The following is a 10,898-nucleotide window of genomic DNA, read 5'->3' on the forward strand; positions in this document are numbered from 1 at the left end:
GTGTCCTTGTCCGCACTTCCCTGGGGGCGTCATCGCGGTCGCCTCTCCGTGTGTTTGTCCGCATTTCCCTGGGGGCGCTATGGCAGCCGCCTCTCCGTGTACTTGTCAGCACTTCCCTGGGGCCGCCATGGCGGCCGCCTCTCCGTGTCCTTGTCCGCACTTCCCTGAGGGCGCCAACGCCGCCGCCTCTCCAACGCGGCCGCCTCTCCGTGTGGTTGTCTGTCCCCGCTTCCCTGATGGCGCCAACGCTGTCTCCTCTCCGTGTGTTTGTCGGCACTTCCCTGAGGGCGCCATCGCAGCCCGTCTCCGTGTGATTGTCTGTCCGCACCTCCCTGATGGCGCCAATGCTGCCTTCTCCCCCTGTGCTTGTCCGAGCTTCCCTGAGGGCGCCCACGCAGCTGCCTCTCTGTGTGTTTGTCGGCACTTCCCTGAGGGCGCCATGGCAGCCCCTCTCCGTGTACTTGTCCGCACTTCCCTGAGGGCGCCATCGAGGCCGCCTCTCCGTGTGCTTGTCCGAACTTCCCTGAGGGCGCCATGGCGGCCGCCTCTCTGTGTGTCTGTCGGCATTTCCCTGAGGACGCCATGGCGGCCGCCTCTCCGTGTCCTTGTCCGCACTTCCCTGAGGGCGCCATGGCAGCTGCCTCTCCGTGTACTTGTCCGCACTTCCCTGGGGGCGCCATGGCAGCCGCCTCTCCGTGTGCTTGTCTGTCCCCGCTTCCCTGATGGCGCGGATGCAGGCCGCCTCTCCCTGTCCTTGTCCGCACTTCCCTGAGGGCGCCATCGAGGCCGCCTCTCCGTGTGTCTGTCGGCATTTCCCTGAGGACGCCATGGCGGTCGCCTCTCCGTGTGTCTGTCGGCATTTCCCTGAGGGCCCAATGGTGGCCGCCTCTGGGTGTGCTTGTCTGTCCGCACTTCCCTGATGGCGCCAATGCTGCCTTCTCCCCCTGTGCTTGTCCGAGCTTCCCTGAGGGCGCCCACGCAGCTGCCTCTCTGTGTGTTTGTCGGCACTTCCCTGAGGGCGCCATGGCAGCCCCTCTCCATGTACTTGTCAGCACTTCCCTGGGGGCGCCATGGCAGCCGCCTCTTCCCTGGGGACGCCATGGCAGCCGCCTCTCCCTGTACTTGTCGGGCACTTCCCTGGGGACGCCCACGCGGCCGCCTCTCCGTGTGCTTGTCTGTGGGCACTTGCCTGAGGGCGCCATGGCAGCTGCCCCTCCGTGTGCTTGTCTGTGGGCACTTCCCTGAGGGCGCCATGGCAGCCGCCCCTCCGTGTGCTTGTCTGTCGACACTCCCCTGACGGCGCCAACGCGGCCGCCTCTGCGTGTGTTTATGCGCACTTCCCTGAGGGCGCTTTGGCGGCCGCCTCTCCGTGTGTTTGTCAGCACTTCCCTGAGGGCGCCATGGCAGCCGCCTCTCCGTGTGCTTGCCTGCATGCACGTGCTTTCTCTGAATATTGGTGCTTCAAATATTCTGCCCATCTTTTCACATGGAATTTTTTTCTCACTGCTGAGTTTTAAGGTTCCTTTGTGTATCTCAGAGACAAGTCCTTTCTCAGGCATGTCTCCTACTCTGTGGCTTGTCTTCTCATTGTCTTAAGGGTATCTTCTGAGAGCACAGTTTCGAACGTTTTGATGAAGTCCAGTTCATCCATTTTTTCCACTATAGGCCATGTTTTATTGCCATTTCTAAGAAATCTTCACCTAACCCCAGGTCACAGAGATCTTCTTTTGGTGTTCTTCTAGAAGTTTGTTTTAGTTTCATAATTAGGACTGTCATCTATTTTGAGTTAGTTTTGTATATAGTGTGCAGTATAGACCAAAGTGCATTTTAATTTGCACAGGGATCACCAGTTGCTCCAGCTCCACTTGTGGAAGAGGCAGTCCTTTCTCTCTGGCTTGCCTCTGCACCTGTGGACATCGGCAGACGGCATGTGTGTGGCTGAGCCAGACTCCCCGGGCTGCGGGGGCTGGTGGTGTGCCCATGCCGACGTCACTGCCACTTTGCAGTGAAGCCTCGATGAGCTTTGGAGTTGGGTAGTCAGTCCTCTGATTGTTCTCATTTCTTGAAATCGTTTTGGCTATTCTAGGCCCTCTGTTCATTGACTTCTGGAAAGGCTTGCTGGGGTTTTATGGGTCATTTGTCTCCTGAATCTTGGTCACTGTGGTGGATTCTGCAGCTGGGAGTGCCCTCGGAATGCTTGGCCTGCTGGGTGCAGCCTTTCTCGCGCTGTTCCAGAGGCTTCCCTGGTGAAATGCAGGTGGCTTTTGCAGAACTTAGCCTCATCCACAGGATCTCGTTTTAAACAATGAAAAACCCTACTTTGGGTTAGTTGTGGTAGATCTGATCAGAGGAGAAAAATGTTTTCTAATTAGAATTATTATATAAGAGACCAAGCGTCAGTTTAGAACCCTCTGAAATTGCCTGAATGGCCTGTGGTGGGAGAATGTTGTAAGGCGTGGAGTGTGTTTAGATGCAGCTGTTTTGTGTGACCAGGAGCTGCTCACCACACCTCCCGCACCTGGCTCTGCACCTCTGAGGCCAGGGCAGCGCAGGGGCACAGCGGGGCCGCCTGGCGGGTTTTGGAGCCAGGGGGTCTGAAGTGTGGGCCTGTGCCCATGCTACCAAGTGTCCGGGGGCGGCGGCCCCTCCTAACCATGTTCCTGTTTGGGGGACACCTCCACCTAGGACCCCAACACACACAGGCAGAGTAGGGGCCCCAGCAGGTCCTAGGACCTTCAACTCCTGGCGCAGCTGGGCGGGGCTGTGGTGGCCCCTGGAAGAGGAGGTGGGCTCTGCTCCCTAATGGCCTCCCCCACCGCCCCAGCAGAGTGCAGACCCACAGGCACCCAGTGTCAGAGCGGCCTGCAGGGCCATGTGAGCATCTAGCTTTATAGAGGACCTGCTTCCGCCAAGCTTTCTTCCAAGACAGTTTGGATTTGCGGCGCTACCAGGGCGGCCGCCTGCAGGTGAAGCCTGTGAGTTGCTGGGCAATGGCCGCCCAGCTCTGCTCAGACCCAGGCCAGCGCGGGCAGCCCTGGGCCGGACTGCGCCCAGCCCTAAGTTGCCTGTGCCCCTGCAGAGGGAAGTCTTGCCGGACCATCACCTTTGAGCAGTTCCAGGAGGCACTGGAGGAGCTCGCCAAGAAGCGATTCAAAGACAAGAGCAGCGAGGAGGCAGTTCGCGAGGTGCACAGGCTCATTGAGGGCAAGGCGCCCATTATCTCAGGGGTGACGGTGAGTAGGGCGGGGATGGAAGGCGGGGCCTGGAGGGGGGCTGGGGGTGGGTCTGGCAGGTGGGTGGGGCCTGGGGAGGCATGGTCAGAAGGGGTATGGATGGAGGCGTGGCCTGGGTTGGGTTCTGGGAGGCGTGGTCAGGAGGGCATGGCCTGGTGTGGGGTCTGGGGAGGTGTGGTCAGAAGGGGCATGGATTGGGGGCTTGGCCTGGGGGGGTGGGGTGGGTCCTGGGAGGCGTGGTCGAGAGGGCGTGGCCTGGGGCAGGGTCTGGGGAGGCTTGGTCAAAAGGGGCATGGGTTGGGGGGCCATAGCCTGGAGGGTGGGGCCTGGCTGTCCTGACAGCCCCTTCCCTCTGAGGGTGCAGGTGGTGGGGTCCCCAGCTGCATAAACACCAGGTGGACCGGGGCAATTGTTAGGGTCGTGGCACCCTGCAGGCCCAAGCCTGCCACAGGGCCACAAGAGGTAAAAATAAGAATTAAAATTAAAAGGGGCATAAATCCCAGGGTTTTTGCCCCTTGCCCACTGCCCCACCGCTGGGAGACCCGCCCAAGGCACAGCCACTTCACCTGCTGGCAACTTACCTGTCCCCTTCCTCCCGCTCCTCTTGCAGAAAGCCATCTCGTCGCCCACAGTGTCGAGGCTCACAGACACCACCAAGTTCACGGGCTCCCACAAGGAGCGCTTCGACCCCTCTGGCAAGGGCAAGGGCAAGGCTGGCCGCGTGGACCTGGTGGACGAGTCAGGCTATGTGTCTGGCTACAAGCACGCAGGCACCTACGACCAGAAGGTGCAAGGGGGCAAGTAGCCCCCGCTCCATGCCCCGCGGCACTGCCGGTGTCCCCGGAGCAGGGACTCTGTCACCTCGCACTTCATTACATTCCTGTGCTCACTCGGGCAGAACTCAGATGGGTGCCCCAGAGGGGGCTGGGGGGAGGCCAGGCCCAGGCCTCCCTCCTGCCCCTCCTCCTGCCAGATGCCCCCAGCACTCCCCTCTCAAACCAGGTTTGGGCCCCAGTTCACTGACCCTCCTTATACACCTGCGTCCTCAACCGTTTCCAAAGTGTCTCCCGGATCACACCACATCGGGCACGTGGTTTGCAGGTCAAAGGGGTGTTTTAAAGGAGCTGGCTGTCATGGCAACAGGAGGCTGTGCTGACCTCCTGACTGGCAGACACCTTCCAGGAGCCCTGAGGGTGGCAGGAGCTAATCCCAACCAGCAGGCAACTAACACGGAGTTGGCCCCACACCAGACATGGGAGGTGTCTGTGGGGCCCGAGACCTGTACTGCATGCAGTGGACACCACAGGGCCTTCCTGCTTTCCTGGGCAGAGGGCAGAGTGAGGCCACCTGGCGGGGGTGCTGGGCACCTGGCACATGTGTGGGGAAGCCGGTCACATGGACACAAGTGTGCACACATGCCTACAGGCCAGCTCTGTGCCAAGGGCAACGTCGGAAAAAGGAAAGCTGTGGGGGGGCAGTGGGCGGCTTCCCAGCTCACCACAGTGGCCCAGACTGTGAGGGTGGAGTCAGCTCCCTTTGCTTTCCTGAGTAGACGCGGTGGCTGCCTGTGTTCTCAGAGCAGGTCTAGGAAGATTCGGAATGTCTGGTCCCAGTGGTGTTGCCAGGCAAGAGACACGAAGTGCTGAGACACTCCTCGCCTCACTGCGTGACAGGGCCTCTGCCCGGCCCTCCTGCTTGCCCATCCTCACTAGCTGCACCCTGCTTGCTCGCAGACCTCCCATTGCCACAGCCCAAGCGCCTTCTTCAACTCTCCCGAAATGACTCGGCCTAACCTCTCCCGGCCCCTCCCCCTGGAGAGCAGGACACCAGGGAGGACCCCCAAGCCTGCAGTGTCTGTGGGGGTTTCTCTGCCAGCAGACAGCCAAGCAGAGCCCATCCAGGACCCTCCACACTGCCAGGACACACCCAGGCGGCCTGCTCTTGCCTGTCTGCACCTGGGGAGAAGCTGGCACTCCTGCTCCCTCCTGGGGAGGCCGAAGGGTGTGGCTACCCACTGTCACAATGGCACACTGCCACTGTCCCTTGGCACGCAAACAGTCACAGCCACGCGTGTGACCTGCTGGGTTGTGGTTCTGGAGTCTACCTGAGGATGAGCCTGCAGCAGTCTTGGGGAAACGCTTCCAGAGCCTGTTAGCCTGTGGCTATGGTGAGGCTCTGGCCAGGGCAGGGGGCTGCCCAGGGCCAGGCTCACAGCACAGGATGGTGAGGCCCCTCCCTCACTGGCACGCATGAGCGCCACCCGCCTCCCCTGACTCCCGAGTGTACCTGCTGCGGCCACAGCCCTGTGGAAGGACTCCCCCACCTGAGCAGAGCAGGAGCCGCAGGGCTGGAGCTCCCAGACAGCATGGTCTGCTGAAAGTTGGGGGTCTCCGAGGCCCCTCAACAGACTGCCGCTGGCTCATCCCCAGGTAGACCCCAGCCTGAGGATGGGGAGGACCTGGCAGGCAGCTTCTCGTGGCAGGGCTGGGAAGTTCACGGTGTCTGGCAATAAAGACCAAGGAAAAATGAACCTCAGGCTTCGTGGCTCCTTTAGGATGTCACCTCACCGGCCTGGGGAAGGCGGGGGGTGCACAAGCCCAGCCCTGTGCCCCCACTGAACCTGGCTGGACCGCGTGTGAAAGGCAGAACTAACGTACGGAAACATTTGAAAACAACTCTGAATGTGCAGTGTGGAATCGTCCGATTACAGATGAGGGGTCACTGGAATTGCCTGATCACAGCCCATCACAACTCCAAAGCCCTTGTGTTGAAGAGGTCGAGGACGAGCGGTCACCGGAATCACCAGTCACAGACGAGCGGGTCACCGGAATCAGCCGATCACAGACGAGCAGTCACCGGAATCACCTGATCACAGACGAGCGAGTCGCCGGAATCGCCCGATCACAGACGAGCGGGTCACCGGGATTGGCCGATCACAGACGAGCGGGTCACCGGGATCGGCCGATCACAGCCCATCACAACTCCAAAGCCCTTGTGTTGAAGAGGTCGAGGATGAGCGGTCACTGGAATCACCAGTCACAGACGAGCGGGTCACCGGAATCGGCCGATCACAGACGAGCAGTCACCGGAATCACCTGATCACAGACAAGCGAGTCGCCGGAATCGCCCGATCACAGACGAGCGGGTCACCGGGATCGGCCGATCACAGACGAGCGGGTCACCGGGATCGGCCGATCACAGACGAGCGGGTCACCGGAATCACCTGATCACAGACGAGCGAGTCGCCGGAATCGCCCGATCACAGACGAGCGGGTCACCGGGATCGGCCGATCACAGACGAGCGAGTCGCCGGGATCGCCTGATCACAGACGAGCGGGTCACCGGGATTGGCCGATCACAGACGAGCGGGTCACCGGGATCGGCCGATCACAGACGAGCGGGTCACCGGGATCGGCCGATCACAGCCCATCACAACTCCAAAGCCCTTGTGTTGAAGAGGCCGAGGACGAGCGGTCACCGAACAGGGCGGCTCCCCAGGTCCCGAAGCCTGAGACGCGAAGGACCCTGGCACTCTTACACCCTTGGACTGCTGCCCTCCTCGGCCTCCCTGGCCCCACCGCGGCTCCACCCTGGGCCGCATCTCCTGGTCCGAGGCTGCGTTTCTCCTTCTTCTGTCCATGGGCAGCCCGGTCCCCAGCCAAGTCACGCAGAACGAACGTGACTCCAGAGGACCTTGCCCTGGAGCTGAGCCTGGCGCCGGGTCAGGACGGAGGGACAGACGGGTTGGGGTCCGCGGGTCCCCACACGGCGCGGCAGGCACAGAGGCTCGCCAGGCCTTGCTGCGGTCTGTGGGGACGAGGGACACTGAGGAGAGAGGCACCAGGACCCTGCCTCCTGGTCACTGGTTGGCCTCAGACAAGAATGGCCTCAAGAACCAAGCGCATCGGGAGCACACCAGAAACCGGCCCTGAGCACGAGAAGCGTCTCCACCCGGCCCGGGCACCACCCGACCCCGCAGGGAACAGGCCCTGTCACCGACGGGGCACTTCGTCCACGCGGCCAGCACCGACTCACCACAGCCCTTCCCAGACCTGGCTGGAGTGACCGGAGCGGCGGGGCTCATGGCTGCCATCATGGCCCCTGGAGGTGAGCTCCTTCGCAGAAGTGGACCCTTCACTCTGAGGAAAGTCGTGGGGTGCATTCCGAACCCTAGGACACCCCTGTGGGTTTCGTGAATGAGATCGAGGCTGCTGTGGCACCCAGCCCGTCCTAGCCTGGAGCACCGTGGGCTCCTGGAGGGAGAGGCCCCACACCCCCGCTCTCCCTCCACACTTCCAGGGTTGGTGCCCACGAGTCAGAGGCACGGCCTCCCCAGCGTCCCGCCCTCCCTCAACGGCCCCCAGGCTTTCCTCAGACATGCGGGAGCCAGGAGAGCACCCTTCTCCACTCGGCTCCAAAGCGAATCTTTGAAAACACCCGCTCTGCTCCCGTCTCTGTCACCTAGCCAGGAGGGGTAGCAAAAATTAAGTCACGAGGGCATAGTGGTCACCATTGTCAGTTACAGTTTGTCTGTGGAATCTGTGATTGCATCTGTGTGCCGCCTCCAAACACAGAACATTGTTTGGACAGCGGCCCCACTGCACGTAACAGACCCGTGCATCTTCCTCAGTCAGTTTCTGAATATTGTGAATTCAGGCAGGTGTGTGTTCTCTTCTGCATGTTTTTATGCACTGCCAATTAGCTTCTACTAACCATGGTTCAACAGAAAATAAATGTGTATTTGTGAATAACAGAAACTGCACAGCCTGCAAACCAGGAGAGGGACAGGTTCTGTCGGGGGTGACACCAGGAGAGAGGGACAGGTTCTGTCGGGGGTGACACCAGGAGAGAGGGACAGGTTCTGTCGGGGGTGACACCAGGAGAGAGGGACAGGTTCTGTCGGGGGTGACACCAGGAGAGAGGGACAGGTTCTGTTGGGGGTGACACCAGGAGAGGGACAGGTTCTGTCGGGGGTGACACCAGGAGAGGGACAGGTTCTGTCGGGGGTGACACGAGGAGCTAGGGACAGGTTCTGTCGGGGGTGACACCAGGAGAGAGGTACAGGTTCTGTCGGGGATGACACCAGGACACAGGGACAGGTTCTGTCCGTGAGTGACACCAGGACACAGGGACAGGTTTTGTCAGGGGTGACACCAGGAGAGAGGGACAGATTTCTGTCGATGGGTGACATGAGGAGAAAGGGGCAAGTTCTGATGGGGGTGACACCAGGACACAGGGACAGGTTCTGTCAGTGAGCGATACCAGGAAAGAGGGACAGGTTCTGTCAGGGGTGACATCAGGAGGGACAGGTTCTGTCGGGGATGACACCAGGAGAGAGGAACAGGTTCTGTCGGGGGTGACAAGAGGAGATAGGGACAGGTTCTGTCGGGGGTGACACCAGAAGAGAGGGACAGGTTCTGTTGGGGGTGACACCAGGAGGAGGGACAGGTTCTGTTGGGGGTGACAAGAGGAGATAAAGACAGGTTCTGTCAGGGGTGACACCAGGAGAGAGGGACAGGTTCTGTCGGGGGTGACACCAGAAGAGAGGGACAGGTTCTGTTGGGGGTGACACCAGGAGGAGGGACAGGTTCTGTTGGGGGTGACACCAGAAGAGAGGGACAGGTTCTGTTGGGGGTGACAAGAGGAGATAAGGACAGGTTCTGTCAGGGGTGACACCAGGAGAGAGGGACAGGTTCTGTCGGGGGTGACACCAGAAGAGAGGGACAGGTTCTGTTGGGGGTGACACCAGGAGGAGGGACAGATTCTGTTGGGGGTGACAAGAGGAGATAAGGACAGATTCTGTCGGGGATGACACCAGGAGAGAGGGACAGGTTCTGTTGGGGGTGACACCAGGAGAGGGAGCGGTTCTGTCGGGGGTGACACCAGGAGAGAGGGACAGGTTCTGTTGGGAGGACAGCGCTGATCGTGTGTCAGCATCAGGAAAGGAGAAAGGCAGAGGGAGCGCATTGAGAAGACTGTTCACACCAGAGTACTTACTCATTTTTATTTACTGCTATAGGATAAGCAACCAGGTAGTGTTCATAACAGTTAGCTTTACCAAAATTAAAGTTCAAATTATATGTTTAAAATATTGTAGCAGAAGATATATGTTTATACTGGACTATTTTTACACCTTCTAATATCCTGTCCCAAGTTTGGGCACAGATGGTGGAGTTGGGCTGGCATCATGTCCTGTGGCCGCCCCACTTGCCTGTTGGTGCCGCTCCATCCCAGACCCCAGGGGTGCCAGCTCAGGGCCGACCACAGCAGCCCTGCGTGGGCGTCACCTCCTACCCCGGCCCCCGCCCTGGGCTGCTGTGGCCGCCTGCTTTTGTGAATGGTGTTTTGTTGGCACAAGGCCTGTCCTGTGTGTTCACACATGCCTGTGGCTCCTTCTGCTGTACAACTGGAGTGGGGAGGAGTTGAGATGGAGACGCCTTGGCCCTGGACACTTATCTGTCCCTCTACTGGCCCAGCTCAATCTCCTCCTGTGGGCAGTCACGTGTGCACTGGCCACCCTCCCACCCCACACCACACACCATGAGGGGATGGCACAGGGGGACGATGAGGCTGGACGGTGATGTTATCAAAAGGCCAGAACATCCTTCAGACACTGAACCTGCATCTTTCCTCCTCTTACTACTGAACACTTTGTGAGCTCTGATGGTCCAGGGTGTGGCATTTGTCCCCTGGCCTGTGATGGGGAATAATGGGCACAGCGAGATGCTTGACTTCTTTCTTTTGACCTCTTAAAAAACTAAACTAAGCCAAACCACAAAGGAAATCTGCACAACTTAAGAGAAACTTGAAAGGGATCGTGTAACTACTAGTTTGTACTAAGTTTTTTTCAAGAAAGGGAAACAAATTTATATATATATATGTGCAATATATTTTTACACTGTGTGATTAACATAAGGGAGTACTGAGCGTATCACTTTATCAGTGTGACGGGTGATGTCCATGTCATGGCTGTTCTGACTCTGAAAGGCACTTCTGCCAACGTCTAAACCGCACTCACTGGGAACGTCCGCGGGGTGGGGTGGCTGTGCTGTCCCTTCTGCAGGTGAGAGGCGTGGTGTCGCCTGTTGGACTTGCTGTTGAGCCTGGCTTGCAAACCTGTAGTGAAACAGCTCATGTCTGTGTGCACATGCCCCTGTGTGTCTGCTGTCATTAACATTGTGTGTCCAGTTGGTAAAGTGACAAATAAAGGTGTTTTAAAACGTGGATTTCTCTGTTCCTCAGAGCACACATATCTGTAACAGATGGTAACAGGGGATGGGTACTGGAGGGGCCCCAGGTAGGGAGTGTGCTGAGTGCCTCCACTGGGCTGAAGCTCACAGGGCTGAGAGCCTTGTGTCCCCTTTGCCTAAGGGAGCCTCTCGCTTCCTCATCTAGACAGGAGGACTGTGAAGGAGGAGCAGGCGGACCAGCCATCTGTCAGTTGTGAGTCCTGGTCTAGCACTGGTGCAGCCCTGGGTGGGGTCTAATTCAAAGCGAATGGACATGAGACATGAACACTGTGAACACCACCGTAGCCCCCAAAACAGGGCGACGTCATCACAGGCTGCCAACCTGAGATACTAGCCCAGTGAAACAGTTTTCCAAAATGAGGATACAATAAAGGTATTTCTAGACAATGAAAAGAGAATTTGCCACCAGCGGACG

The 10,898-nt window shown here is 59.1% G+C and overlaps 1 protein-coding gene across 2 annotated transcripts in view; it reads left to right on the forward strand.

The window, feature by feature from the left end:
- TPPP (tubulin polymerization promoting protein) overlaps nucleotides 1–10,457 on the forward strand; it is a 34,646-nt gene extending 24,189 nt beyond the window's left edge. For both annotated transcript variants that reach the window (XM_007961091.3, XM_007961089.3), the window contains exons 3-4: nucleotides 3,080–3,233; nucleotides 3,844–10,457. In XM_007961091.3, the coding sequence (XP_007959282.1) occupies nucleotides 3,080–3,233; nucleotides 3,844–4,038 (349 nt within the window). In that variant the 3' untranslated portion in view covers nucleotides 4,039–10,457. The remainder of the gene's footprint in view (nucleotides 1–3,079; nucleotides 3,234–3,843) is intronic.
- The last annotated feature ends 441 nt before the right edge of the window (nucleotides 10,458–10,898 follow it).

Source organism: Chlorocebus sabaeus, chromosome 4 (genome assembly GCF_047675955.1).
Source record: "Chlorocebus sabaeus isolate Y175 chromosome 4, mChlSab1.0.hap1, whole genome shotgun sequence".
NCBI classification, from domain to species: domain Eukaryota; kingdom Metazoa; phylum Chordata; class Mammalia; order Primates; family Cercopithecidae; genus Chlorocebus; species Chlorocebus sabaeus.